The sequence below is a fragment of the Aythya fuligula genome, chromosome 7, assembly GCF_009819795.1.
Source record: "Aythya fuligula isolate bAytFul2 chromosome 7, bAytFul2.pri, whole genome shotgun sequence".
NCBI classification, from domain to species: domain Eukaryota; kingdom Metazoa; phylum Chordata; class Aves; order Anseriformes; family Anatidae; genus Aythya; species Aythya fuligula.
In genome coordinates, this window is record NC_045565.1 from 23,172,071 (window position 1) to 23,199,559 (window position 27,489).

The following is a 27,489-nucleotide window of genomic DNA, read 5'->3' on the forward strand; positions in this document are numbered from 1 at the left end:
TCCTTTGCTCCCTGGGCATTTGCATCTCTCCAGAGCACAGGGTGCAGGCTCTGGTCTGGAAAACATTTTCCCTGCTCCCCCCGGTTGCAGGTGGCTGAACACGCTGGGCTTGCTGGCCAGCCAGGGCATCGACGTGGTGGTGCGGCACTCCTTCCTCGACCACGGCCACAACCACCTGGTGGACCAGAACTTCAACCCCCTGCCGGTAGGTCTGCCCGGGGGCGCTTGCAAAGATGCACCCTTCTCCTTGATGGTCTTTTTTTTGGGGGGGGGAATCTGGTTTTTCTCTTCCCTGCGCAAAGAGCAATGTGTTGCCTTTGTCCCTGACCCTCTCGCAGACGCCTGGCTTCACCACAGAGAGATCCAGGGCACAGCTGAGGATCCACCTCTGCTTGTGGCCTGTTTGAACTCAGCTCGCAAATGAATTTTTCCAGATCCGTTCCCTTCAGTGTTAATAGGAGGCATTAGTTAATGTCAAGCGCAGCATGTTGGAGGCAGATGGGGGAGCATTGCCACTGTGCCTGGAACTTCATCCAGTGCCCAGGGTTCGGGATTGTGGCAGGGAGGATGGTGACACCGTGGTGGCACCAGTTAGGATGGGAGACAAGGAGCAGGGCACAACGGGGACGGGCTGAGAGACAGCCCCAGGCAGGTGCACGTGGCAGGATCAATGCCAGCCCCATTGCTGGCCTGAGGACACCAGGGTTGGAGCCTCAGCCCCCACTGCAGGGCTCTGAAACTGAGCTGAAGGGCACGCATGGCTTCACACGGGGCAGCAGCTCTCAGCAGTGCCCTGCAGCATCCCTCGATCTTCAAAAACTCCTGGGCAGCTGGGGCTTCCCATGCAGAGGGTGCTAATAAAGAAAGCATATGCAAAAGCCTTTTAAAAGCAGCAGGTTTCCTTTTCATCTGTTTTTTGTTTTTTTCCTTTTTTTTTTCCCCCCCTTTGGTCTAGTAAATCCCCCACCTTGTAAGCAGAGAAGCTGGCAGTGCGGCTGGGTGCTCTGCACGCCCCGGGAAGGAATTTATGGGGTTGCTGCAGGGCAGCGCCAGGGGAGGAGTTCAGGGAATAAACCCCAGGCTGGCAAAGACAATGAAGGTATTGAGAGTAGATCGTGCTGTTGTTTTAAAGGTAGTTTTCCCAATAAATTAAACATCCCTCACAGCCACTTCCTCACTCCCCCACATGCTTCAGAGCAGATCCTCTTCCCACCTCGCAGCACCGTGATCTTGTACAAGTGCCAGTGTTGCTCCCCAGGCCCCTTCCCATGCTTCAAAAGAGCCACGAGCAGGTGCAAATTGGTGCTGGGCTTCAAAGCTGCAGACATGAAAAAAGCCCAGCGAGACCAGGCCGTGACCTGCACCGAGGCGCAGCGGCTGCAATTTTCCCGTGGGAGCTATCAGCGGGATGAAAGCGGCTGGATGTACCTGTGCGGGGTCGCCGGGCTCTGAAACCCAATCTGCCCTTCAGCGGCCGGGACAAAGGCTTTTCCAGCAGCAGGCTGGGTGTGAGTTAGCTAGCTGCTGAGAGAAGGGCAGTGGAGTTTCAGGATGCAGGTCACCCCGGGTGCCCATCCACCCTCTCCAATGGGCTTCTCTTGGGACTATTGGGGTACTGAACAGGAGAAACAGGCTGGCACGAAGTGCCTGGACAGGGCACGGATGAGATCAGCCTGGGGAATGTGAATGCTTCTGCTGACCTTAATGCGGCTGATCTCAAGTGCTTTAATGCCTTGTTATTTCTGAGGGAATTTGTTCAGCTATTGGAGAGCTTTTTCTTCTTGAGCGACTGGGGCAGCCAGCCGTAAAATAATCAGGGCTTGACTGCATGGCACGTGCTTGAGAAGCCCTTCACACAGAGCCCCTGGCCCGTATGTAAGGCTGTCTGCACGCACCTAAACCCATCCAAACGTGTGTGGGAGCAGAGAGTGGAGGGAGCGAGGGCAGCAGCCCACTGACATTCACCCTTCACAGGGCAGTGAGTTTGAAAAGCCCGTCTGGCATTTAGTGGCTGTATGCTCTTTTTAGGCACACTGTGCGTAATGCTTCCCCCTGTCTAATATCACTCTGAAACAGTCCTGAATGATGCAAAGCATTTATTCCATTGCAAAGTCCCCCCAGGTAAGTGCAAGCTCTCTCTTTGGGTTGTTAGAGCATGTTAAACACCCTTTTAGATGCTCCTCCATGTAGCACCCCCCTCTTTTTTTACCCATCCTTACTGCTGATTCCTGTTCCCTTAATGTGCAGGAAGAAGTGCTGTGAGGTTATAGCTATGTGTGGAGAAACTGGGGCATGTTTCTGGGTAGGGCCACAGTGATTCCAGCCCCACGGGAAGGCCAAAGCTGAAATCCTGACTTACATCTCCCAATAACATGGCCCCTCTCAGACCTTCTCCCAAAGACTGTAGATGGTGCGACACTTGGCTCTCCCGCCTTAGGTAGATGCTAAAGCTTCCTCTCTGTCTGTAACCTTAATACACAGCATACGGAGGCATGCGAAAGGCCCCAGGGCTGGCGGGGTGAAGTGAAGGCAGAGGCTGCCTGCTCAGCTGTAGCAGCAGCAGACAGGGTAATGCTGTGGGGGAATTGATGGCGTCCTTGGGAGAGCAGCGCAGCGGTGCGCAGTGCTCTGCCTGCCGGGGCCGGGATGCTGCGGGTGATTTTTCACCTCCTCTGCTTAGCCCACAGGCACTTGATGGGAAAGTTACTGTCTGTCCTGGAAGGTGGAGGCCCCTGGAGGCCTCTGAGTTTGTGCCAGGTCTGGCATCGAGGTGGCAGACCCGGTGCCAGTGCTGGGAGCAGGGCTCCCGGCCGTGCTCCCTGCCTGCAGCACATACACATCCCCGCTGCGCTCGTTGGCTGAGCTGCCTTGGCTGGCGGCACTGCTCCGTGCAGCTGGAGGTCCTGGCCTCCCCCCGGCCAGAGCCTCTCCTGCCTCATGCAGCACAGGAGGGAGCCCCCAGCCAGGGCTGTGGGGGACGCATCCTCTCCCCCTGCACCCAGCCTGGCCCCGCTGCCCCCTGACCACGTGCATCCACCTCAGGGCGAAGCTGAGACCAAGCATCTGGGTCCTGCAAATGCTCCCTCTCCCACCTCCCAGCCCCACCAGCTGGCTGTGGGGCCGTGGGGCTCAGCCACACCACAGCACTGACCCGTCTGCACGCTCAGCACTGAGCCACCCCGCTGCCAGGGTCCAGGACCCTCAGCTCGGGGCCGCCCGAATGGGGCCGCGTGGCGCCGGGCGCTGCACAGGCAGAGGGGAAGGCAGCGTCCCAAGGCAGGGAGTGACGGAGGGTGGGGAGAGGGAGCTGGTCCAATGGAGCTCGCACACAGATGGAAGCTGTTCCTCAGGGCCATAAATCTGCAGCGCGGGTGTCTGGCACCCCCATCTGCCCCGCACACTGGAGCACGGGCTCTCGCGCGAGCGACGCCTGCAGACAGGGAAGGGATGGGAGATGCCTCGTGTGGGACGTGGGCTATGGCTGCGGGACCGAGGGATGAAACCCCAGGCAGATCGAGTGTGAGCGAGGGAAGGGCTCTCCCAGCACAGCTCCGGCCAGAGAGCAGTCCTCTGATGGGCAGAGGGGAAATGGTGCCCTGCAGACGTCCCCAGTGAGCTCCCAAACCACGGGTGGGGGCTGCCCAGTGCAGGTCCGAGGGGCTGAGCACCCCTCTGCTGCCTTCAGCCCTGTGCCATGTGCCAAGGACTGCGGCATCCCCTGCTCATCCTCGCCCTCCCTGCACTCAGTCTTCCAGGACCTCTGAGCCTGCTCTGAGGCTCCTTTTATCTGCAAACAAGGAGACAGATTTAAAGCGCTTACTCTCTGCTCGCTGTCACATTGGGTTAAGGGGCCTTTCCCTCTTCATGCGCCATAAAAAAAAGCCTCTGAAGTGCGTATGCTTGGACTCTCAAACGCTTCAAAGCCACACTGCTGCTTGCAGCTCGGCCCCCAGACGCTGGGGCTGTGGGACACGTGCAGCGAGGAGCCCCTCTGTGCACATGCTGTGCGCCCAGCCACCCTGTGCCACCCACCAGTGGGGACAGCAAGGCGCTCCCCAGGGCAGTGCACGCTTGCCAGCAGAGCAGAGGGAAGTAGCGTGATGGTGAAGAGCAGCAGAAGAACAGAAAACAGCAAAACAATTTGCATTTGGTTCCCAACACATCTGATCCTGCAGCTCGGCTCCCTTCCTGCTGCCTCCATGGCCTGGACCCTGTTAGGGAGAGGTGATGACAAAGAGGGGTCTGGCTGCTCCTCCAGATGCTCTGCTGGCCGGGAGGGAGCTGCCTTGCTAGGAGACAGCACACAAAGGGCAGCGTTGACCAAGGGCTGCTTCAACCATGCCCAGGCAGTCTCTCCCTTCTGTGCCATCAGTTTTCAGCAGTGATTCCCATGGTTGCCACACTCCCAGCCTGGATTTTGCCTTAACGTCAGCGTGTGGCCTTTTCCTTTCCCTAACCACTAGGAGATACTCAGTCTGCAGGGGTGGACAGGAGCCAGGCTGAAAGAAGCCCCCATAAGCACACAGGGTGGGCAATGCAGCCGCAGCAGCAACTCTCCTGCCCCGTGGAGATGCTCCAGCCCTGGCCAGGGCAGCTGGTGCCCACCTGCTCCCCTCTGCTCCTCAGCAGAAGGGCGCTGGGCAAGAAGCACCGTCCAAGAAGCACGCCGAGGACATGTGTAATGTTAAAAGCTGCATCGGCGCAGCCGTGCTGGAGCAGCAACCAGCCGCGTCTTGAACAGGATGCAAGGACCTCCGCAGGGAGAGAGCTCTGGATGCTGAAGATCCTTTAATCTAGTGGAAAAAGAAAGAATGAGAACCACTGGTTGGAAGCCGAAGCCAGACAAATTCAAGCTGAAAGTAAGGGTTGTTAACAGCGCGGATGTTTAGCTGCTGGAACGGGCTCCATGGGAAGTGGCGGCTTCTCCACCCCGCCAAGCCTCCCGAACCACGGTCACTGCTTCCCTGGAAGGTGCTTTTGCCAAAAACAAGCCATCAGGCTCAGCAGAGGGATGAAAGGGCGAGCTCCTCTGTCCTGCGAGATGCGGGAAGCCAGATCCCTTATCTCCGTAAGGGTGCTTGGGCTGTAAGAATGCAGATTGTGGTGCAGGAATGGAGCAGGCTGTGGAAACCTGAGCATGCCTGAGGGACAGAGGAAGAGGTTGGATGGGTTTAGAAAAGGGAAGAAGCAAGGGGAAGAGGAGAAAAACGTGAGTGCTGACGGTGATGTGGGGCAGACTGGGCACCGTGGGGTCAGCAGTGTCCATCTCAGGTGTCCAGCTGCCTCTGCTGCTTGCAGAGGGGCTGCAGGTCTGGGACTCGAGTTTTTAGGCTATGGCAACCTCTTCTCACATGTGCAGATTGCGCAGTTGGACACACTCAGACAGGCTGTAAAGCTGCTTTGCTGCCTGTAGGACAGATCACAGGGATACGCTCCTGCACCCCTCGTAGCGGCCCTGGAGGCAGGAGGATCTGGTTAGCAGGTCTGTCTGAAGGGCTGGCTAATCAGCCGCATTTCCAAAAGCTTAAGCTTCTAAAAGCTCCTGCAATGAATTAAAACGTGCAAAGAGATAAAGGGGGACCCTCTGGGCTTTCTCTGTCTGGTGGAAAGCTCTCGGGCCTCCGCTGGCCCCGTGGCACTCAGAAGATGTGGCTGGCCCGAGCCCCACAAATCAGCCCGCGTGAGACAACGGCCCTTCCTGCCCGTAAATCAGCCATCCCGGCCAGGAGACCTCCTGATGTGCAGGGCGGCTTTGTTCAGGTGCTCCTCGCCTGCAGCTCCAGGGAGGGCTGTAGCAGCAGCACTGCTTAATGGGTCTGCAAAGTAATTAAAGCAAGAAAGCTCCCTCGGATCCCCGGGGACTAATAGCGGACCAGATTCCTTTCTGCTATTCCTCCTCTAACGTTACAGCTGTATAAATGGCTCACAGCAGGAGCCCTCGGCAACTCCAAAACCCCAGTGCTCCCCGCGGTGGGGCTGGCTGGAGCCAAGCACTTCTCCGGACGTTGCCGCTCCATGCAGGGCTCCTTGCACCAGGCTCTGGTGGCTCACTGCAAGGTGGCAGAACTTCCAGGGCATGTGGCAGGGGAAAAAGCCACCCTGGTGGCCACCAAGATGGGCTTCAAGACCAGCTTCTTCCCAAGTTGGTAACCATTTGAACAGGAGAGAAAAGGAGCCATAGCTGCAGGTGCCCAGCAGCCCCGATGGGATTTTAATTGGGGCTCGCTCCTGTAAGCGGTCAGAGCGGCCCCAGAGCAGCTGGGGAAGTGCCCGCGCCCAGTGGTTTTGTGTTCGTCATGCTAGGTGCGTGTGCAATTCATCATCCAAATACTCAGTGTCACCAGCTCCTGGTAATTTATTGCAAGGAACATGATTTTGGCCCCTGCCGCAAGCGGGCTTGCGATGACGCGAAAAGCTGCAGCTGTCTTCAGCGCTTCCCTGCAGCAAGCTGGATAGCTCGAGCTCCTCCGGGTCTGCAGAGAAAGGCTCCTCTTCCAGCCCCTGGGTCATTTTTCTGGCCCTCCTTTGAACTCTCTTTGGTATTTCCACATCCTTCTCGAAACATAGGTTTCAGAGCAGGGTATCGCTGCTCTCCCTCTCCTCGTGCAGGTGCTGGAGGGACACATCAGTCCCCACACCGCCCTGAGCATCCCTGCCAGGGCAGTTGGAAGCTGTGGCACCAAGGGCTCTGCTAAGCCACAGCTTTCAGGGGAGCATTTTACCCCACAGGCAATGGCTGCACCAAAATAATTCCCTCTGCCTTGAAGACATCCCACGCTGTGCAGAACAGCTCACCCTGCACTGCTGCTCACTGCCTTACTGTCTTGTGGCATCTGCACGTGCTCCTCAGCTGCACCCGAATCTTCAAGGGTGGCCACCAAGTCCCCATGGAGACAATTTGAGTCCCTGGCCGTGGCCTCCGTCGCCCCTATAATTTGTAGGCAAAGGCAGCATCTCGCTGGTGGGAATGTGCAGAGGAGGCGAGAAACCCCACCGGGCTGCTAGGGAGAATTAAGAGCCTGAGCTAACAGGTAGCTCGGGGCGCTGAACTCATTTATTTTCAGCTCACGACCGTGGGGCTAAACACCGCGATCTGTGTTCACCTTTGGCCTCGCCATAAACCCGGGTAATTACTCATCTGTAACGACGCCTGCTAACCAGCACGGCTCCCCGGGGAGCCCTCAGTGCGCCAGGCGCTGCTTATCCTGCCAGCAGCACGCCCGAGCAGGGTGAGCAGCCTCCCGCGATGGGGGAAGGCTGGCAGGCACCAAACCTCGGTGCACAAGGGATGTGCTCACCTCTGCCCACACCCTCACCTCCCCCCTGGGGCCCTGGGTTTGCAGAGGAAGCGCTGGCAAGGCTGGTGTGGCACAAAGCCCCGTGGTTTTGGCCGGGAGCAGCGAGAGATGGGCAGGAGGAGGCTTTTCCTCCAGCCCTGTGGCTAAAGCTGAGCCAGCAAAGGGAAGTGGGTTTGGACATCCCTATGCTGGGACAGGCGGCACTGCTGGCACGGAGCAGCCTGCTCCAGCAGGTGGGTGAACTCTGGGGCTGCTCCCACTGGCTGCACCCAGGGAAGAAGCATGGCCCCGCTTGCACACCACGCAGCAGAGGCTCTGTGTCCCCGGTGTCACCCGCGGTGCCTGAAGCAGTGGCAGGGACAGAGCCCCAGCGACTGCAGCCTGAGACTGCCCCTTCCCTTCCCACAACCCTGCTTCATTTACCGCACACCTCCCAGCTTCTGCAGCGGATGAGTGGGGGGCCCTGCAGACGGCGGCCGCCGTCACTGCACAGCCTCGCCTCCCTCCCCGGGGCTTGGGGCCCATCCTGTGTGCTGAGCGAGGCCGTGCCCTGCGGGAAAAAATAGTATGTGGTGACGTAATTAAAGGCTGCATCATTAAGGCATGTGTGCAGGGGCTCAACGTTTCCCATTTCTTGAGCGCTTTGGCTTCCCCGTGCTATGGTCATGGGTGCTTAACTCCAAGGGAGGATCTAAAAGAGGAGAAATTCCTCTGGGAAATGGAGCACCCTGAGCAGTCCCCAAAGTCAGTGTGCCATCAACGTAGCTGGAGAGCATGGGAGAGCTCTGGGGCTACGGAGAGTGGGGTAGAAGGGGACCTGTGTGCTCGGTGAAGGCACGGACTTCATAGACATCATCGTCCCACGTGTGTGCAGTGTGGGTCTGCAGCTGGGCTACGTGCGGGTCCATGGGACTGTGATATGGCACCGGTGCTGCTCCCCTCCGAGCCCCACAGCCCAGCCAAAGCCAGGCTCCTTTAGAGGACAGCGGTGTCTCTTGGTGTGGGCAAAGCCATGTATGCCTTCCTTAATCTCCTTCCCAAAAACTGCAATGCCATTTTGGCTTGATCTGTGCAAAAAAATAAAAAAGCTCACCCCAGAGGCAGATGTCTGGCACGGAACATTTTCACCCAAACAGCCCCAAACTCTGCTAGGCTGCAAGTGGGGAAAGCAGCCTCTCTTGGGCTGGTGCTGCTGACTGTCCCCTCTGCCCCGCAGGACTACTGGCTGTCCCTGCTCTACAAGCGGCTCATCGGACCCAAGGTCCTGGCCATCCACGTGGCCGGGCTCCAGAGGAAACCCCGGCCGGGCAGGGTGATCCGCGACAAGCTCCGCATTTACGCCCACTGCACCAGCTACCACAAGTAAGTTGGGATGGGGAGAGGGGGTCTGGGGGCTGTGGGGGCCGGGGGGAGCCCACGCCTGGGAACGGGGACGGTGGGGGACGGAGCGGTGGCTGCGGGGCAGCCCCGGCAGCAGAGATCAAGGGGGTGGATTTCACGAGGGGCCCCCCCGGTCGGTCGGGTTACCCGCCTGGCCGCAGTGCCGGGGAGCCCGGCCTGGTTATTGTTTCGCTGATAAGGGCTTTCAAAGCGCCCCAGCGAGCAGGGGGGAGCAGCCACCTCCTCCGCAGACACAAGTTGCTATTGTGGAGGAGGAGAGGCTGTTTCTTTACACAGTCCAGATGCTTTCAACATGCCTCCAGCTCGGTAGGAAACCTTGTCCAGTAACTGACAGGTGCAAAGTGCTTTATAGCCTTTGTTTGGGGCTGTCTGATTAGGCAGGGACAGAGGATCAGTGTCTGGAGCTGTCAGTTCAGTGCCCGGGGCAGCGGGGGCAGACGCCACTCACGCACAGAGCTCCTGTCCGTTCTCAGCCTCCTCCTTGTGAGGCCCTGGGGGGCTGCCCCGGGACCACCACCCCTGCTGTGGGCACCAGCACAGCACCACCTCGAGCTGTGCCACCCCTGGCTGAGGAGAGCAGGGGATGGTTGGAAAGGTGTCACGATGGGGAGGTGGCATCTCCCCATGGAGGGGCAGCCAGGGTGGCAGCATCCCATGCAGGCGGCTGCAGAAGGCTGGTTCTCACACAGACACCCCCAAGCCCTTTTCTCAGAGGTGACACCCCCAGGCCACGTGCCAGCACACCCCTCAGCTCCCGCTCTCCCCTTCGCAGCCACAACTATGTCCGGGGGTCCATCACCCTTTACATCATCAACCTGCACCGCTCCCGGAAGAAAATCAAGCTGGCGGGGACGCTGCGGGATAAGATCGTCCACCAGTACCTGCTGCAGCCCTACGGCAAAGACGGGCTCCACTCCAAGTAAGTGCCACGCTTACGGCTGGCTCTGCCACCGCCACCCCGGCCCCGATGCCCTGACCCTGTTCTGGCCCCGCAGGTCGGTGCAGCTCAACGGGCAGCCGCTGGCCATGGTGGACGATGGGACCCTCCCCGAGCTAAAGCCTCGTCCGCTGCGGGCCGGCCGCACCTTGGTCATCCCCCCGCTGACCATGAGCTTCTACGTGGTGAAGAACGTGAACGCGCTGGCCTGCCGGTACCGATAGCCCACGGCGCAGAACGGAGCCGGCAGCCCCGCTCCTGCCCCACGCACATCCCCGGGACACGCTGCCTCCTGGGCAGCCCGCACGGCCCCACGGGGGCTCCGCACCGCGCCCTTCGGCCTCGCACCCTTGGACGCCCTCCTCCTCGGCAGCCTCCTCCAACCCCTGGCCAAAAACGCTCCGCTCTGCCCGGCCGGAGCCGCTGCGACGGCGAACTGGGGGGGGCAGCGGGGCCGCAGCGAGAAGCCCCGGGGCTCCCGGGGAGGGCTGGGGGCCGGGCCCCGCTCCGGAGGCGCCGTGGGCGGCCAGCCCAGCGCGGGCACCCTCCCCGGAGCCTCGCAGCAAGCGCATGGAAGCAGCTCCCTCTGCTGCCGCTCGGCCGCTGCGAGCGCGGCACGGCCTGGACCAGCGCGGGGATGCTGCGGGGATGCTGCGGGGATGCTGCGGGTGTGCTCCGGGGGTGCTCCGGGTGTGCTCCGGGGGTGCTCCGGGGGTAATCCGGGAATGCTGCGGGTCGGCCCGGGAGGAGGAGGCGGCCGGCTCTGCCCCGGGCCGTGCGGGCAGGGCTCGGGCCCACGGCTGTAAATGTTGGTAATTAAATTAATGAGGCCCGCAGCGGTGAGCCCGGAGGCAGGGGGTGCGCGCCCCGCGGCGTGGAGCTCCCGGCCCGAGCGGGGATGGCGGAGCGCTGCCCGCCGGTACCGGGGGTGCGGGCTGGAGCAGCCGGGACGCACCGGGACGGGACGGGACGGGACGGGAGGGGTAATAAAGCTGGGCTGTCCACCGCCACGGCCTCTTCTGTCCGCGGCGGGGCGGCAGCGGGGCGGCACGGAGCATCCCGGGGCGGCACCGGGAGCGCCACCGGGAGCGGCACCGGCACCGGGAGCGGGGCACAGCCGGTCCCGGCCGTGCAGGGTTACGCCGGGCCACCGGGGGCGCTGCACGCGTGGGCGCGGCGGCCACGGGCGGCGGAGCAGGAAGCGGCGCGGGGCGGGCGGAGCCGCGGGGTCCCGGTGCTGCGGGGTCCCGGTGGCACGGGGGAGGGGAGACCATGCGGTGCGTCCTGATCGCCAGCAGCGCCGCCGAGCTGCTCTTCTACTGGGCTGATGCCGCCTTCCTCCGACGGCTCCAGCCGCCCGCCGCTGCCGCCGTGCAGGTGGGGCGGGACGGGACGGGACGGGACGGGACGGGACGGGACGGGATGGACGGGACCGGGCGGGGGGCACCGGGGGCAGGGGCAGGGCGCGGAGCTGGGATGGGGCAGGGGGTGCGGGGGTCCCGGGGTGCTGAGCCGGCCGTGCGCCCCAGGGCCCGGCGGTGGAGGACAGCCTGAACACGCTCTTCGCGCCCCTCATCATCTCCTGCACGGCGCTGCTGGAGAAGCTGTCGGACACCTACACCTGCTTCAGGGCCGAGCACGGGCAGCACCTCCACGTCCTGCACATGGTAGGGTAGAGCAGGGCAGGGGGAGCCGGGGAGGGGGGCGTCCAGCCCGGGTCTGACCCCGCTGCGTGTTGCAGTTTGGGGATTGCTTGTACATCGCGGTCAACGGCGACGGGACGGAGAGCGAGGACGACCTGCGCAGGACGCTCTTCGTGCTGCGGCGCCTGGTGGAGGCTCACTGCGGCCTCGTCACGCTCGACTCCCACCTCATCCGCAAGGAGTGAGCGGGGACCACTGGACGGGGCGGGCTGGGGCATGGGGGTCCAGGGAGCTGTGAAACGGGGCAGCTGGGAGCACATCTTGTAGCTGAGACCCTCCCATACAGTGGGATCCCCTCCTGCTATCTCTTTGCTGGGCTGCCGTTTGGGTTTGGGGGTGTCCACCCGCCCGGGGTGGTGATGTCCCACGCGTGGCTCATGCTCTGGGGCCATGGCAGGTTGCGGCCGATGGATTCGGAGCAGCGGGAGCGCGTCTGGAGCCTGCTGCGGGGCCTGCTGGAGACCTACCTCCGCCTGCGAGAGGAGGACCAGAGCTTTGCCGTGGAGGTACCGTGCGTTGGGACCTGCTGGTCACAGCCCGGGGATGTCCCTCAGGCTGGCAGGGTGTGATGCTGTGTGGGGTCACGGCATCTGGGGCAGGGTTCTTTGTAGGGAGCCCCCCATGCCATGGGGTGCACGGGGGTAGGGAGCAGCCCAGGCCTGCCCTGGGGCTGTGTGGCTGGGTCTGGGGGGGCTCAGCCCCCTCCCTGCCATGCCACAGGCCGTGGAGCGGCTGATCCACCCCCAGCTGTGCGAGCAGTGCATCGAGTTCCTGGAGAGGCAGGTGGTGCAGTACATCAACGCCAGCCCCGAGCGCGGCGGGGACGAGGTGGGCCATGCCTTCCTCCTGGTGCACACCAAGCTGCTGGCCTTCTACTCCAGGTGCGCCCGGCCCCGGCCCCACCAACCCTCCCGGGGCAGCTCACCACCCCTCCTGACCCCTCCGTTTGCCGTTCCGCAGCCGCAATGCCAGCTCCATCCGCCCCGCCGACCTGCTCATCCTCATCCTCCTGGTGCAGGACCTGTACCCCAGCCAGAGCGCCGAGGAGGAGCTCGGCTCCCAGGTGCTGGGCAGCGACTGGGGAGCCCCTGGGGGGCTGACGTCTTGGGGGCCAGGGCTTGATTTTCTTCCTCTTGTCTCGGAAGTCTGAAGCAGGGAAGGTGTTGCCTCACGGACCCAAGAGAAGCGAGAGCATCCCCGTGAGCAGCGCCAGCTCCCACGGAGCTGCAGAGAAGGAGTCAGATGATCAGGTGAGAGTGGGTGGCTGCCCCAGGGCCCGGGACTTTGGGAGCTGCAGCGTGGGATGCTGGCGGTGCTGCCCGCACCAGAGCCGTGCCTGCAGGGCACGGCTGATCCAGCCCCTCCTGGCTGGCAGGACACAGACGATCTCTCCACGCCCGAGGTTTACTACACGCCCCAGCCCTCGCCGGGCAGACACAGCACGGGTGAGTGCCTGGCTGGGAAGGAGCCGTGCACCGGTCCTGCAGCCCCACAGGGGGACTGGGGAGGTGTGGGGGACTGGCAGGGAGAGCGGAGCTGCTGCATTCCCTGCAGGCAGTGAGAGCTCGTCCGAGAGCCCTGAGCCGGCGGCTGCTGGGGATGCAGACTCTGCGGATGTCCAGGTGAGTGTGGGCAGAGACTTGCTCCCGGGTCCGTGCCTCCCCAGCCTGGCGTGGTTCTCTTTGCTGCCTCTGCTCTTCGCCACTTATCCCTCACGAGCAGCCTCCCCTCTGTGTGCTGCTCTTTCGGGATTCCTGGGCGCTTCCCTCACTGCCAATGTTTTGCTGTGTGGCCCCTCCAGCTTGCTCAGTTCGGCTGTGCCTGGCTGCAGCTCTCAGGACGTTGCTTCTGCCCCCGTGTCCCTGCAGGAGGTTCTGGGTTGGTGCGGGCTGGCTCGTCCCCACAGGGGGCTGAGCATCCCTGATCTCTGCCCAGGTGGCAGAGGACCTGCTCCAGACCTTGGAGCCCCTGGTTCCTGAAGCTTCAAACCCCAGGAGGATCTTCCTGGATGTCAACATGCGGGACGGCTACTGCCCCTTGCTGCCCCACACCATGCACTGCCTCCCGCTCTGGCCGGGCATCTCCCTCGTGCTGCTGACCAAGGTGAGCTGTAAGGTGCAGGCAGCAGAGCTGGGCTGGGTCCTGCCTCACCCCTCTCCCTCCTCTCCAACAGGGCCCTACGACCCACGTGGCCGTCACCTTGCACCAGCTGCTGGATGGGTTTTTGCTGCTGGAGAAGAAGCTGGAAGAGGGGCAGGAGGTGGGAGCCGCCCGCAGCTTCCCTTTCCTGGCCGAGCTGCGGCAGCGCATGGACAAGTTTGTGAAGAAGCTTAGCGGGCAGGACATCCAGGTGGGAGCGGGGATGCAAGGACCCCATCCTTCTGTCCCGCTGGCCAGGCGCTGAGCCCTGTCTCTGTAGTTGCAGAACGCCTGGGTGGAGTTCAAGAACAAGACCTTCTCCCGCAGCGAGCCTGGGAGCAGCCTGGAGTGAGTACGGGGTGGGGGGGGATGCCTGCAGCCCCCAGGGATTTCCCTTTTGTGCTGAACACAAACCAAAAGCGTGTCCCCTTTGTCCTCCGACCCAGGCTGCTGCAGGCTGTGGGCATGGTGAAGCGGCAGCTCTGCTCCGTGTACCGCCAGCTCTTCCTCAGCTCCGCCAGCCAGAGCCTGTCACAGGGCCTGCGGGACCGTGCCCAGAAGCTGATGAGGTGAGGGGGGTACCCGCACCCCTGGGGGGCTGCCCCACAACCCTGGGGGGGGGTCCTGGCCTCTCACCGCACCTCTCCTCGGCAGGGAGAAGCTGCTGGACTGGCGGGACTTCCTGCTGGTGAAGAGCAGGCGCAACATCACCATGGTGTCATATCCCTCACCGTGCCTCGGCAGGGCCGGGACCCCCGCAGGGAGGGCAGAGGTGGGCATGGGGGCAAGGTGAAGGCGGTCAGGGGGGTTTTCCTGAGGCCTGGGGGCTGTCCCAAAAGAGCACCGAGGTTGTTGGACGCCCTTAACCGGCCCCACGTACCTGGAGGACTTCCCTGGCCTGGTGCACTTCATCTACGTCGACCGCACGGCCGGGCAGATGATGGCCCCGTCGCTCAGCGTGGCGGAGAAGTCCAGCTCGGAGCTGGGCAAGGGGCCTCTGGCCGAGTTTGTCAAGAGCAAGGTATGGGCAGGATGCGGCCCAGCAGCGCCTGAGTGGGGCCAGTGCTGTGCAGGCTGCTGGTGCTCAGCCTGCGGGTGCCCCTTGTCCCCCAGGTCTGGTCCCTGGTGGCGCTGGCCCGGCGATACCTGCAGAAGGGCTACACGACCCTGATGCTGCAGGACGGCGACTACTGCTGCTCCTACTTCCTCTGGTTTGAGAACGAGCTGGTAGGAGGGGTGGGATGGGGCTGAGCCCCTCTCACAGCACCCCGGGCCCCTCATTCCTCCCCTCCCTGGTACGGGCCTGCCCTCTGCTGTCTTCGTCCCCAGGGCTACAAGCTGGAGGTGATGGAGGTGCCCGTCCTCTCCGACGACTCGGCTCCCATCGGGATGCTGGCAGGAGACTACTACAGGTCGGCAGCCCCCAGCCCTGCTGCTTGGCACCGGTGTCTGCCCTTGCTGGGACGGGGCAGCAGGGGGGTACCCGTGCTGGGTGCCACGCAGCCTGCAGCTGCGGTCCTGGGGCTGCAGGGATGTCCTTGGCAGGGGCTTTCTAGGGGAAGATGACCCAAAAGGGGGTGGTTTTGCAGACCCATTCCCTGCACAACACCCCAACTTTGCCCCCCCCAGGAAGCTGCTGCGCTACTACAGCAAGAACCAGCAGACAGAGGTGGTGAAGTGCTACGAGCTGCTGACCGTGCACCTGGGCATCATCCCCTCCGAGCTGGTGGTGCAGCAGGCCTGCGACTTGGCCCGGCGCCTCTGGGAGCCTTCCCGCATCCCCCTGCTCTGAGCCGCCCCCGGGGCCGGGATTAAAGCGGGGTGCGGACGTCTGCTCGTGCTGCTCTTTCAGGGGGTGCACGTGAGCTGGGTGCACGGCCAGCCATGCCTGGGGGCGGCCACGTGCAGCCTCCCCCTCTTCGGCCAGGGCTGTGCTGCCCTCCTCTCCCCTCCCCGCCTGCTTGGCTGGCACCCAGCAGCCTCCCGGGACGGGCCGGGAGCGGGGCTGAGAGCTTTTTGGCAAATCACGGCCTTGTTGAAAAGCGCGTTTCCAAAGCAGGATTTATGGCGTTGGCTTGGCCCCGCTGCCTGGCTTTGGCCGGAGAACAAAACGCTGCAGCCAAACCTACGCGGTGAACGGCACGGGGTGCACCCCGTCCCCCCCCCCCCCGCGCCCCTAAATGTGGGGCTGATGGGGTCAGGGTCCCCAAGGGATGGGGTGCACGGGATGCAAACTGTGCCTGCGTGCAGCTCCTGGGCACGGCGGGGCCGAGCTGGGCAGCCAGCACGCGGCAGAGCCGAGGCAGCCCATGTGCTCGCCAGACACGTCTGGTGTCGGTGCACGTGCGAGCCCTCTGGGCAGGCACTGGTGCTCCCCCTGCACAGCTCCGGGGCCGTGCAGCCGCTGCCCCGTGCAGCTGAGGCTGGGCACTGTGGGTTGGGGAGCGCTGGACCGCAGCAGGGCCTTTGCCCCATCCTGCCGGGCAGGAATTTGCCCCGCTGAGCACAAGCTGTGGATCCAGAGCCAAGCCCAGCCTCAGGCTGCCCCTTTCCCAGCTGCTCCGGGGGGGCTGAGCTCCTGGCAGGATCTGGCCCTGCACACTGCCTCTCCCCAGCCTCCCTGCACGCCCCAGGCAATGCTTGGCCGGGGCTTGGTGCCTTGCTGTGGGCACCGCGTCCTGCCCAGCCTTCCCGCAAGCCCCAGGACGCAGCGTCCGGCCCTGTGCCAAGGTGTCCCCTGCCCTGGGCCCCCTGTCCCCTCCCCGTGCCCCGTGAGAAGTGTGGCCATGGAAGCAAAGTCCAGGAGCTGCAGGCACGGTGTGGAGATGGCGGACGGGCTCCCTGCGAGGCTGGGCATGGGCTGTGCTGCCCGCGGGCTGCGGGGACGGCGCCTGGCTCACAGCGGGGCCACAACACGGCTGCAGCAGGAGTACGATGCGGTGGTGATCGGGGCAGGTAAGGCAGGGCGAGGAGCTGGTGGGGATGGGGCGGCCCCCAGCGTGCTGCTTGTGCCAGGGAGCTGCATGGGGGCTGGCACGGATGGGTGTGTGCTGCAACACCCTGGCGTGCTGCTGGATAAGGGGTCAGCGCAGAGCTGGGGGATCTGTCACCTTTGTCACCAACCCTGCCCCATTGGGGCCCAGGGATGTAGGGTTGAAGAGAATGCTCCCTACGGTGTCCAGAGGCTGTTATTTGGGTGCCTGCGTCCCTGATGTGGGGGGATGTGCTGTGCCATGGGGCTGTCCTGGCTCAGCCGGGCTCAGCTCCCCTCTGTCTCTCCTTGCAGGGCACAACGGGCTGGTGGCAGTGAGTACCGGAGGCAGAGCGCTCACCCTGGGGACGCTGTGGGGCTGGGGAGTGTCTGCAGCAAGAGCAGGGGCTGGGGGCTCCCGGACGGGTTTGGGAAGTGGGAACCACCCTGGTGAGGGGTCAGGGAGGTGGTCGGGATGAGGAGGACGTGCCACATGCAGCACGATGCCACGCTCCCCGCAGGCTGCCTACCTGCAGCGGGCAGGGCTGCGCACGGCCGTGCTGGAGAAGCGCCACGTGCTGGGCGGCGCGGCCGTCACCGAGGAGATCGTGCCAGGTATCCCCATGTGCCCTACGTCCTCCTGGCCCCTGCCTGCCGCCTTTTACTCCTCACCACCCCACATCTTCCAGGCTTTAAGTTCTCCCGCGCATCCTACCTGCTCAGCCTGCTGCGGCCGCAGATCTACAGCGAGCTGGAGCTGCAGGTACGGTGCCCGTCCCCAGCTGGGCCACCAGCACCTCCTGGCACACGGCAGGGTGACACTGCTGCCTCCGTGTCTCACTGCCCTCCGTGTCTCGCAGCGGCATGGCCTGAGGGTGCTCCCGCGGGACCCCTACTCCTTCACCCCGCTGCTGGAGGACAGGAGCCCACCCCGCTCCCTGCTGCTGGGGCACGACATGGCCCAGACCCAGCAGCAGATCGCCCAGTTCTCCCAGAAGGATGCTCAGGTACCACAGGGACCGGGGCAAAGCAAAGCCCCGAGGAGCTGCCCTGCCCCGTGGAGCAGCAGGGATGCTCGTGGCGGCGTGTCCTTTGCACCCAGCATGGCTCAGTCCCTTCTGGCCTCCTGCTGTCCCCTTCCAGGCTTACCCTGAGTATGAGGCGTTCATGGGGCGCTTGGTGGCTGCCATCGACCCACTGCTGGATGCCCCCCCTGTGGATACAGCTGCCCTGGGGCAGGGCTCCCTGCTCCAGCGGCTCAGATCCCTGCGAGCGCTGCAGCCCCTGCTGCGGGCAGGTACATTTGGGATCCCCTTGGCAATGGCTGTGTGCCTGCACCTGGGCTCCTGCCTGGCCTCAGCCCCACCAGGTGCCAGTGGCTGTGTCCTGGTGCAGCCGTGCAGACCCCAAAGCTGCCTCTCCCCACAGGGCTGGCACTGGGACAGCAGCTGCCCCGCTATTACGAGGTGCTGACAGCCCCCATCTCCAAGGTGTGTGCCGGCTGCAGTGGCACGGAGCCACCCTCCTGGCACCCGCTCCACATCCCTGCGTGCCCACGAGGACCCGGCTGCAGCCCAGCCCTGAGCCCAGCTCTCTCCTTGCCTCTTGGGCCAGATCCTGGATCACTGGTTTGAGTCGGAGCCCCTGAAGGCAACCCTGGCCACCGACGCGGTGATTGGAGCCATGAGCAGCCCCCACAGCCCTGGCAGCGGGTGAGGGCCCCGTCCCCTCCCCGGGGCTCACGGCCACGCCATCCCCTCCAGGCCACCCCGCTCAGCCCAGTGTGTCCCCAAGGCTTGCCGGAGTGGCTCGGGGGCTGGGTGAGCTCTGTCCCCATCCCTGCAGGTACGTGCTGCTGCACCATGTCATGGGCGAGCTGGAGGGGCGGCGCGGCGCCTGGGGCTACGTGGCTGGCGGCATGGGGGCCCTGTCCCAAGCCATCGCCCGCGCAGCAGCCAGCCGGGGCGCACACATCTTTACTGAGAAGGTACCGGGTTTCTGGGCACGGGGACCTCCACGGGCTGCCCGGTGGCCCCAGGGAGAAGCCGGGTGAGGTGCTGGCCCCTTCCCCTCTGCCCAGGCCGTGAGCCGCGTGCTGCTGGGCAGGGACGGGCAGGCGCAGGGCGTCGTGCTGCGGGACGGGACGGAGGTGAGGAGCAAAGTGGTGCTGTCCAACGCCTCCCCCCAGATCACCTTCCTGGAGCTCACCCCCCAGGTATGGGGCACGCGGGGCCACCACGGGGCTCGGTGGGCTGTCACCCCCCGGCTGGGCTGCCCCGTGGCGGCCCCATCACCGCGGTGCCCCCGTCCCCCTCCAGGAGCAGCTCCCAGAGGACTTCACCCGACGGATCCGGCATGTCGACACGCGCTCCCCTGTCACCAAAATCAACGGTAGGTGCAGGGGGCTGCCTCCTCCACCATCCCAGCTGGGGGACACACCAGCACAAGGCTGCAGGGCTCCTCGGAGGACTGCACCCCGGTCTCCTCCCCCCATCCCAGTGGCAGTGGATCGCCTGCCCAGTTTCCTGGCTGCCCCCAACGCCCGCAATGGCCAGCCCCTGCCCCACCACCAGTGCTCCATCCACCTCAACTGCGAGGGCACCCACCTCCTGCACCAGGCTTACACCGAGGCTGCTGGCGGGCACCCCTCCAGCAGGTAGGAGCCCCCCCGCCTCGCTCCCTGCCCACGGTGTCCAGAGAAGGGGCAGGACGGCAGTGCTGGGGGATGTTTGGGGTGGCTCAGTCCCGCTCCCGCAGGCCTATGATCGAGCTGTGCATCCCCTCGGCGCTGGACCCGGGGCTGGCCCCGCGGGGCTGCCACGTTGTGTCCCTCTTCACCCAGTACACCCCGTACGAGCTGGCAGGTGGGCAGCCCTGGGACGAGCAGGCTAGAAATGCGTATGCAGACACGGGTACGTAGCATGTGCACGGAGCCAGGTAACACCGGGAGCGCTGGTCCCTGCTGCAGGCACAGCCACCCTCGTGCTCAGGGGCCGGTCACCATGCCCCTGAGCTGCCTGCCAGTGCCTCCGTCCCTCCCTAGTGTTCGACTGCATCGAAGCCTATGCCCCAGGCTTCAAGGCATCCGTCATCGGCAGGGACATCCTGACACCCCCGGACTTAGAGAGGGTCTTCGGGCTGCCCGGTGGGGTGGGTACCGTGCAGATTCAGCACTGAGCACAGCAAGCAGCCAGGCACAGCCCCCTCACACAGCCCGGGCTCCGTTTGCAGAACATCTTCCACGGAGGGATGTCTCTGGACCAGCTGTACTTTGCCCGGCCAGCACCATCCTACTCAGGCTACCGGTCCCCAGTTCCAGGCTTGTACCTGTGTGGGAGCGGAGCACACCCTGGTGAGCAGGGCTGGGAGCTGGGGACACCCCGAGGGGCTGCAGGAGGAGGGCAGGGCGCATGGACCAGGGGCAAGGGGAGCACAAGGTGTGAGCTCTGCTACTCTCAGCCCTGGCGGTGAGGCAGAGCAGCCCCCCTGGTGCAGCCCTCGCTGCTGGGGCCACTGCTCCCCGTTTCTGCCTTGCAGGAGGCGGCGTGATGGGAGCAGCGGGACGCAATGCAGCCCGGGTGGCTCTCGGGGACTTCACGCACCTGAGACAGCAGCGGTGACGCCGACTTCACCTCCATGGGGATGTGGCTGCAGTGAGCCCTGCTGTCCCCAGGCAGAGCCTGCTGTCCCCACCTTGCTTCCCACCACTGCAGCGGGCCAAGCACTGGCAGCAGCACCCCCTGTGCGTGTGGGGCAGGCTGCTGGGACCCGGGCTGACCCCCTCCCCAGCCCACCCCAATGCCCTGGGCATTGTGGCACCCACAGAAATAAACACAGCCAGGGGCTCTGCATTTGGCGTTCTCCCCATGGTTTTTCAGCTCTCTGTATGGGGTTCCTTGGTCCTGGGGTGCAAGCACAGAGCCCACCCTGTGTCCCCCCTGCATGGGCTGCACTGTGCCACCTGCACTGCTGCTGGTGCAGCCCCTGGGGCCCTGCTGGAGGGGACCAGAGTGTCAGGGTGAACGGGGACAAGCAGCCCGGCTCAGGCAGCCCACGCTGGGTGTGCCACGCGCTGCCCCGTGCCGCTGCCGGGCGCCGCTCGCAGCAGATGACAGAGCTCACATCCTCTCCCTGCCCTCTTCCTCCCGGGGACAATGCTCCCGATTCAGCTCCCAGCCTCTCCTCCCGCCGGGCCCTAAATACGGCGCTTCCGGGCTGCGCTGCTGCACCTGAGCTGGCTGAATCAATATTGACCGGCCAGGAATAGGCCCGCAGCCCTCTGAGAATAGCCCCGCACGCCCGCCCGCTGCCCACAGCTTCCCGCGCCCAGGGCTGCCCTGCTGCAGCACCGTATTTTTAGCTGCCGCAGGTGCCGGTGCCCGGCGAGCCCCGAGGGCTGGGCTGGGGGTGGCAGCAAGGAGGGGATGCCCCCCAGCCTGGCCGTGGCAGGGCACAGTGCCGAGAGCTCCTCGGAGCCCCCCCTGCCCTCTTCTCGCTCCCCCCAGGAGCAGGGGCAGAGCTGGGAGCAGGACCCTGGTGGCCCTACCCACCTGCAGCCATCCCCTGGGAGCCGAGGGGGGGCTCCTGGCCGCACACTCAGGCAATTGAGCTCCCAAACACCCAGACACTGAGAGCCGTGGTGACTCCGTGAGTCACGAGCTCCGCTGCTGGACCCAGCCCTGCCCTTCCCCAGGGCTTCCCCTGGCCGCCGTCCCATGGCTGCAGCACAGCCCAGCCGCTGCCCCGTGGCCCACGTGGCCCCCGTGGCCCCAAATCCGCATTTTATCCTCCCCGGGCACCCCCAGAAGATGCCGCAGCACATGCCAGCAGCCCAGCCGAGGAGCAGGGTGGGGGTGAGGGTGCCCTGCGTGGGGACGCAGGGTGCCGGGGGGGTGCCGAGGGCCCTGGCGGGACGTGGCGATGAGCTCACGGGCTATTCCCGGCCGTGTTGTTCCTGGCTCGTCCCGGCAGGAACCGGCTGCTTTAACTCCAAACAAACAACCCGGTAGCCACCGGCACATTCCTGGCCAGCCGGTGGCCACGGCCGGGGCAGAGGCGCTTCCTGTTTATCCCCGTCCCGCGGCGGGGCGCAGGCGGCGGGGTGCCCCAGGGGCTGGTTTGGGGGGGCACCCCCTGTCTGCATGGCTGGGGGGGGCAGCACCTGGGGACCCCCGCAGCCAGCCTGGCTCAGGGATAGCCAAGGTGCTGCCCCCTGCCCCTCCCAGGCTCCCTTTGCTGGGCTCAGTGCCCCCCCCAAGTCCTCGCCCACCCCATGTCCAAGCACCCCCCTCAGTCACCACATGGGGTGTGGGGTGTCCTCCTGGGGACCCCCCCGTGGGACAATTTGCCACCTCCAGCACAGCCGTGCTCTGCCTGGCTGGGGGCCAGCCCCGCGGTGCAGTGATGCTGGGCGGGGGGCAGCCCCAGCTGGGGGTCCTGGCTTCATCCTGGGGCCGGGAGGGGCAGGCTTATGGTGGGGGGGCTGCCCCATGTGTGCTCTGCACCCCCCAAAATCTGCTGGAGGTGGGCATGGGTGGCTTTGCCCCAAGGTGGCAGAGTGGGGCTGGGGGGGGGCAGGGTGCAGGGCCGGCCTCTGGGCCCTGCATGCGGGGGGGCTGGGGCTGGGCTGGGCAGCGTGGGCCCCCACCCGGGGCGTCCCACCGCGCCGCACCATAAAAGCGGCAGCAGGCGGTGCTCGGAGGCAGGAGAGCTGCTGGAGGCCAGCAGGAGCCAGCACCGCGTCCCCACGCCGCTGCCTGCCCCGTATCTGCCCCGTGCTGACACCCAGGGTGAGTGCTGGGCTGGCCCGGGGGGGCTCGGGCACCTCGGGGGGCTGGGGGTGCAGGGGGAGAGGTGTGGGGATGGGGACAGGGCTGTGTGCCGGATGGAGAGGGAACAACCCCTGCATCCCGCACGGCATGGGGTCGGGGATGCCCCTGCCATGCGAGGGGGCACCACATCCCCCCCACACCACGCTGCTGGGGCACGGGGGGGCTGTGGGAGCTCCCCACCCCGCTGTGCTCCCCAGGGGCTCAGAGTCGGGCTGTCCCCAGGCATCCCACCACCAGGAGCTGCGATGGCGATGCCGGCTGGTGCGAGCCCCATCCTGCTGCCCTTGGTGCTGCTGCTGTGCCGGGTGGTGCCCGCTGCACAGGAGCCGGCGGGGCTGCAGCTGAGGCTGGCGGGGCCGCGGGGGCCAGCCGGGGAGGGCCGGCTGGAGGTGCTGTACCAGGGCCGCTGGGGCACCGTGTGCGACGATGGCTTCGATTTCCACGCGGCCACCGTGGCTTGCCGGCAGCTGGGCTACACCGCGGCCATCACCTGGACGCACAGTGCCACCTACGGCCAGGGGGAAGGTAAGGGGCAGCTGGGGGACACGTGCGTGGGGTGCTGCGGGAGGGGGCGGCATGAAGGAGGGCGCTTGTTGGGTCCGTGCTGCTGAGGGGGTCCCACCAGCGGTGACCCCCAGCCCGCGTCCGTCCCCCCAGGCCCCATCTGGCTGGACAACGTGAGGTGCGGGGGCAGCGAGTCCTCCCTGGCCGAGTGCTCCCACAACGGCTGGGGCGTGAGCGACTGCCACCACGGCGAGGACACCGGCGTGGTGTGCTCAGGGCAGCGCCTGCACAGCGGCCCCGACCCGGCCGCAGCCCCTGGTCTGCTGGGAGAGGTGAGTGGGGACCAGGCGCCCACTGGGATGGCGAGGGGCTGAGGCAGGTCCCGTCGTCCCCACCCTCCACCCCATGTCCCATCCTGGACCCCCCGTGCCCACCCTGCAGGCACCGGGGCTGAGCCTGGAGGAGGTGCGGATCAAACCCATCCTGGCGCGGGCCAAGCTGAGCATGCCGGTGACGGAGGGAGCCGTGGAGGTGAAGCACAACGGGCGCTGGAGGCAGGTGTGCGACGCCGGCTGGACCAGGAACAACAGCCGCGTGGTCTGCGGGATGCTGGGCTTCCCCCAGGAGAAGCCCGTCAACACCAACTTCTACCGGTAGGGAATGGGATGAGCCGTGGGGCAGGGTGCCAGCGGGCTGGTGGGATGTGCCGTGGGGGTCCTGGGACGTGCAGCTGGGGCACGGTGGTCAGTAGGGTGAAGGGGGGTGCCAGGGAAGGGGTGCGCTCACGGCTGGGTGTGTGGGGCACCTGTCCATGCCTGTGCCCCCTTCCCGGGGGCTTCAAGGGGGGCAGAGCTGGGCTGGGCAGCAGCCAGGATGCTCCCCAACCTTGTCCTGTACAGCGTGGGTGCAGGCACAGGAGAGCCAAGCCTTGTGCTGGGGCTATAAATACAGCCCATAATGAGCCCCTGCTGGTGCCAGGCGTCGTGCTGTCCTGCCGGGGCACAGCTCCAGTGCAGGAATTGCCACCAAGGAGAGGGCCCCAGCTTGCCATGGGAGCACCCTCCAGCCCCAGCTGCTGCCGTGGGGTGCTGGGGAGGGCAGGGGCACGGGGTGGGGGTGCTGAGCCCCCCCTGACCTCCATCCATGCTCCTTGCAGGAAGCTGTGGAACATGAAGCTGAAGGACCCCAGCTCCAGGTAGGGCCCGGCTCTGGGCAGGGGACACCTGCAGGGGAGCCTCTCTCCCCCCGAAATACCTCTGTTCCCGCTCCTCTCCCTCGGCAGCCTGAAGAACCTGAGCCAGAAGAGCAGTTTCTGGGTGCACCAGGTGCAGTGCCAGGGCACGGAGCCCCACCTGGCCCGCTGCCCCACGCAGCTGGCCCCCCCGGCCCCCCGCCAGCACTCCTGTCCCCGCGGCATGCACGCCGTCGTCAGCTGCATCCCTGGCCCTGCCTTCCAGCAAGGCAAGGGCAGGGGCAAGAAACCTCCCCGCAAAGCCTCCCAGGGAAAGGTAAGCCCCAGCACGGCCCCGTACCCCCTAAGGAAGGCTCCTGGGGCCGAGCAGCACCCGGGCACCCCCCCTACACCCGCTGATGGGGCCGCTCCCCGTGCCAGGGCCTCCCCGTGCGCCTGCGAGCGGGCGCCCACGCTGGTGAGGGCCGGGTGGAGGTGCTGCGCCACGGGCAGTGGGGCACCGTGTGTGACAAGCGGTGGGACCTGGCGGCGGCCAGCGTGGTGTGTCGGCAGCTGGGCTACGGGACGGCAAAGCAAGCCCTGGTGGGAGCCCGGATGGGCCAAGGTGAGGTGGGAGATGGGGCAAGGAATTGGGGCGCTGCTGGGCTCGGAGGTGCGCAGGGAAAAGCCCTTTGCGCACTGCTGGAGCACCCAGGGGTGTGCGGGGGGATCCGGGATGGGCACAGGGGCAGGAGCACTCATGTCCCCCCCCTGCTTCAGGCCTGGGCCCCATCCACATGAGCGAGGTGCGCTGCACCGGCCACGAGCGCTCCCTGGGCGAGTGCCGCTTCCAGGACGCCGAGCAGAGCGGGTGCCGGCACGAGAACGACGCGGCCGTGCGCTGCCACGTGCCCCACATGGACTTCCAGAGCCAGGTCAGTCCCTGCCTCCCCGCCAGCACCCGCTGAGCCCCGGCCCCATTGCACAGCCCCTGCCCCAGCACCCCAAGCCCCCACCCAGTGTGGATGCTCCGAGTGTGGCCCAGGGGATGGGGACGGGCAGAGCCACCCAAACCACGCTGGTGTGGGATCCTCAGGATGAGCCAGTGGTGAAAGTGCTCTCGTGGGAGGAAGAGGAAGGTGGAAGGAAGGCTCAGCTGGATGGATGGTGCTACCTGACCCACTCCCAGGGGGCTGGGGGGCTGCCCCACGCTCCATTTCAGCCCCTCTTTGCCCACAGGTGCGCCTGGCCGGGGGGCGCAGCCCCGAGGAGGGCGTCGTGGAGGTGCTGGTGCCGGTGCAGGGCAAGCTGCGGTGGGGCGCGGTGTGCGGTGCCCAGTGGGGGCTCAATGAGGCCATGGTCGTCTGCAGGCAGCTGGGGCTGGGCTTCGCCAGCCATGCCCTGCAGGTGAGCTGGATCCCGGCACGAGGGGCTGCATAGTTTGGGTGTGCTGGGATGGCTCAGCAGCTGGGACGGGGCACGTGGGGACACGGTGACAAGCCCTGGTGGCAGTGCCGGGGAGCCGAGGGCTGGTCTGAGCGCCGTGCTCCCCCCTGCCCAGGAGACCTGGTACTGGGCGGGCAGCCCCGACGCCTCCGAGGTGCTGATGAGCGGGGTGCGCTGCTCGGGCACCGAGCTGGCCCTCCAGCAGTGCCAGCGCCACGGCCCCGTGCACTGCCCCAGCGGCGGGGGACGCTTCTCAGCGGGGGTCAGCTGCACCGCCCGTGAGTACCTGGCAGCCCACGGGGCGCCCGTCCTTCTCCCGGGACACAGCCCTGCGTGGCCGGGGTGGCGCAGGCTGGTGGCCACCAGCTCTGTCCCCACCGCTCCCATCCCTGCCAGACGCCCCGGACCTGGTGATGAACGCGCAGCTGGTGCAGGAGACTGCCTACCTGGAGGACCGGCCGCTGGCGCTGCTGTACTGCGCCCACGAGGAGCGCTGCCTCTCCCGCTCGGCCGACAGCATGCAGTGGCCCTACGGCCACCGCCGCCTGCTGCGCTTCTCCTCCCAGATCCACAACCTGGGCAGAGCCGACTTCCGACCCCGCATGGGACGGCACGCCTGGACCTGGCACCAGTGCCACCGGTGGGTGCCCTGCGTCCCAGGGCTGTCCCTGCGCAGGGCCAGGCTGGCCACGGGGGGACCTGGCAGCCCCGTGCCCCCTGCCCAGGGCGGGTGCCCTGCAGGGCGCTTGCTGGGCGCCGTCCCTCCTACACGGCCCCCACCCTGGCAGAGGCCGGCCCGCCCGGGGTAATTAGCAGCGTCCGGGCCGGCACTGTCATTAGGGCTTTATTTGGCTGCAAGGCTGTAATTTGTGCGGAGCCGCTCGCCTCTAGGTGCTGCCTGCTCCTGGCTCGGCGTCGGGGCCGGCCGCACGCTCCCTGTCCTGCCCCGGCCCCCGCTCACCCCCTGTCCCCGCAGGCACTTCCACAGCATCGAGGTCTTCACCCACTACGACCTGCTGACGCTCAACGGCTCCAAGGTGGCCGAAGGGCACAAGGCCAGCTTTTGCCTGGAGGACACCAACTGCCCCGAGGGTAGGTGGCAGCTGCGAGCAGGGCATGGGGACCCCCCCAGCCCCTCCGTTCCTCATGTCCCCCCCCCCCCATTGTCCTCAGGGCTCCAGCGCCGCTTCGCCTGCGCCAACTTTGGGGAGCAGGGGGTGAGCGTGGGGTGCTGGGACACCTACCGGCACGACATCGACTGCCAGTGGATCGACATCACCGACGTGCCGCCAGGCAGCTACACCTTCCAGGTACGGGCACGGAGGGGCTGGGGGGGACACGGGAACAGGAAGTGAGGGCTGGGGTCTGTGGGCACAACCAGCACTCTGGGTGCATGCCACTGCCTGCTTTGGGGTTTCTCGTGGCCACCCACGTGTCCCCATGGTGGTGTGTGCGTGGCAGGCACGGTGGCACAACCTAGGTGCCCCCAGCCGTGCCCGTTGCCCTCCCCAGGTGGTGGTGAACCCCAAGCACGAGGTGGCCGAGTCGGACTTCTCCAACAACGTGATGCGGTGCCAGTGCAAGTACGACGGGCAGCGCGTCTGGGTGCACGGCTGCCACACGAGTAAGGAGGGCCGGGGGCAGAGGGGGCAGTGGGAAATGCCCAGGATAGGGGTGCCGCAGGTCCCACTCCCCTTACCACCACCATCACCCTCCCCAGGCGATGCCTATGGCGCCGATGTGGTGAGCGAGCTGGAGCGGCGGGAGCGCCTGGCCAACAACCTCGTGTGAGCCCCCGCCTCGCCACGCTGCCCCCCCGGCACCCGGGGGCCTCCCAGCCTGTGTCCCAGCCACGGCAGCACCCGACTGAGCTCAGGGACTCGAAGCCTTCTGTATTTATTGATGCTGCTGCAGAGGATGGGGATGAGCATCGCAACCAGAGAGGGACCGAGCCCTGTGCTGCCAGCAGGACGCATGGGGGGGACCCCGGTGCCCCCCAGGACGACTACCTCAGCCTGCCCGCCCAGCCCCACCGCCCCCCCGGGCTCAGGACGGGCCCCGGGCACTGCCACCCGTGCAGCAGTCGCG

At 65.7% G+C, this 27,489-nt stretch overlaps 4 protein-coding genes across 4 annotated transcripts in view; all 4 read left to right on the plus strand.

Annotated features, from left to right (window-relative positions):
* Positions 1-10,000, plus strand: part of HPSE2 (heparanase 2 (inactive)) — a 96,689-nt gene extending 86,689 nt beyond the window's left edge. The window contains exons 9-12 of the mRNA XM_032191208.1: positions 91-205; positions 8,515-8,660; positions 9,472-9,618; positions 9,695-10,000. Of these exons, the coding sequence (XP_032047099.1) occupies positions 91-205; positions 8,515-8,660; positions 9,472-9,618; positions 9,695-9,860 (574 nt within the window). The 3' untranslated portion in view covers positions 9,861-10,000. The remainder of the gene's footprint in view (positions 1-90; positions 206-8,514; positions 8,661-9,471; positions 9,619-9,694) is intronic.
* Positions 10,001-10,908: 908 nt separating this feature from the next.
* HPS1 (HPS1 biogenesis of lysosomal organelles complex 3 subunit 1) lies at positions 10,909-15,275 on the plus strand. The gene is made up of 18 exons (XM_032191771.1): positions 10,909-11,013; positions 11,166-11,303; positions 11,378-11,520; positions 11,737-11,845; positions 12,060-12,220; positions 12,300-12,402; positions 12,485-12,589; positions 12,715-12,784; positions 12,894-12,961; positions 13,275-13,442; positions 13,513-13,689; positions 13,759-13,826; positions 13,925-14,047; positions 14,133-14,198; positions 14,355-14,499; positions 14,592-14,705; positions 14,808-14,890; positions 15,108-15,275. Exons 1-18 carry the CDS (start codon positions 10,909-10,911, stop codon positions 15,268-15,270), a joined length of 2,109 nt encoding a protein of 702 aa, XP_032047662.1. The 3' UTR covers positions 15,271-15,275.
* Positions 15,276-16,303: 1,028 nt separating this feature from the next.
* Positions 16,304-20,069, plus strand: PYROXD2 (pyridine nucleotide-disulphide oxidoreductase domain 2). The gene is made up of 16 exons (XM_032191209.1): positions 16,304-16,433; positions 16,765-16,784; positions 16,971-17,064; positions 17,139-17,212; positions 17,310-17,456; positions 17,593-17,746; positions 17,878-17,939; positions 18,064-18,161; positions 18,295-18,436; positions 18,530-18,664; positions 18,768-18,840; positions 18,949-19,105; positions 19,207-19,361; positions 19,493-19,599; positions 19,681-19,801; positions 19,987-20,069. Exons 1-16 carry the CDS (start codon positions 16,304-16,306, stop codon positions 20,067-20,069), a joined length of 1,752 nt encoding a protein of 583 aa, XP_032047100.1.
* A 2,456-nt stretch (positions 20,070-22,525) lies between these two features.
* LOXL4 (lysyl oxidase like 4) lies at positions 22,526-27,192 on the plus strand. The gene is made up of 14 exons (XM_032191210.1): positions 22,526-22,805; positions 22,938-23,116; positions 23,226-23,437; positions 23,941-23,979; positions 24,067-24,292; positions 24,397-24,580; positions 24,736-24,890; positions 25,195-25,362; positions 25,517-25,679; positions 25,798-26,041; positions 26,378-26,493; positions 26,575-26,711; positions 26,914-27,025; positions 27,122-27,192. Exons 1-14 carry the CDS (start codon positions 22,526-22,528, stop codon positions 27,190-27,192), a joined length of 2,286 nt encoding a protein of 761 aa, XP_032047101.1.
* Positions 27,193-27,489: the final 297 nt, after the last annotated feature.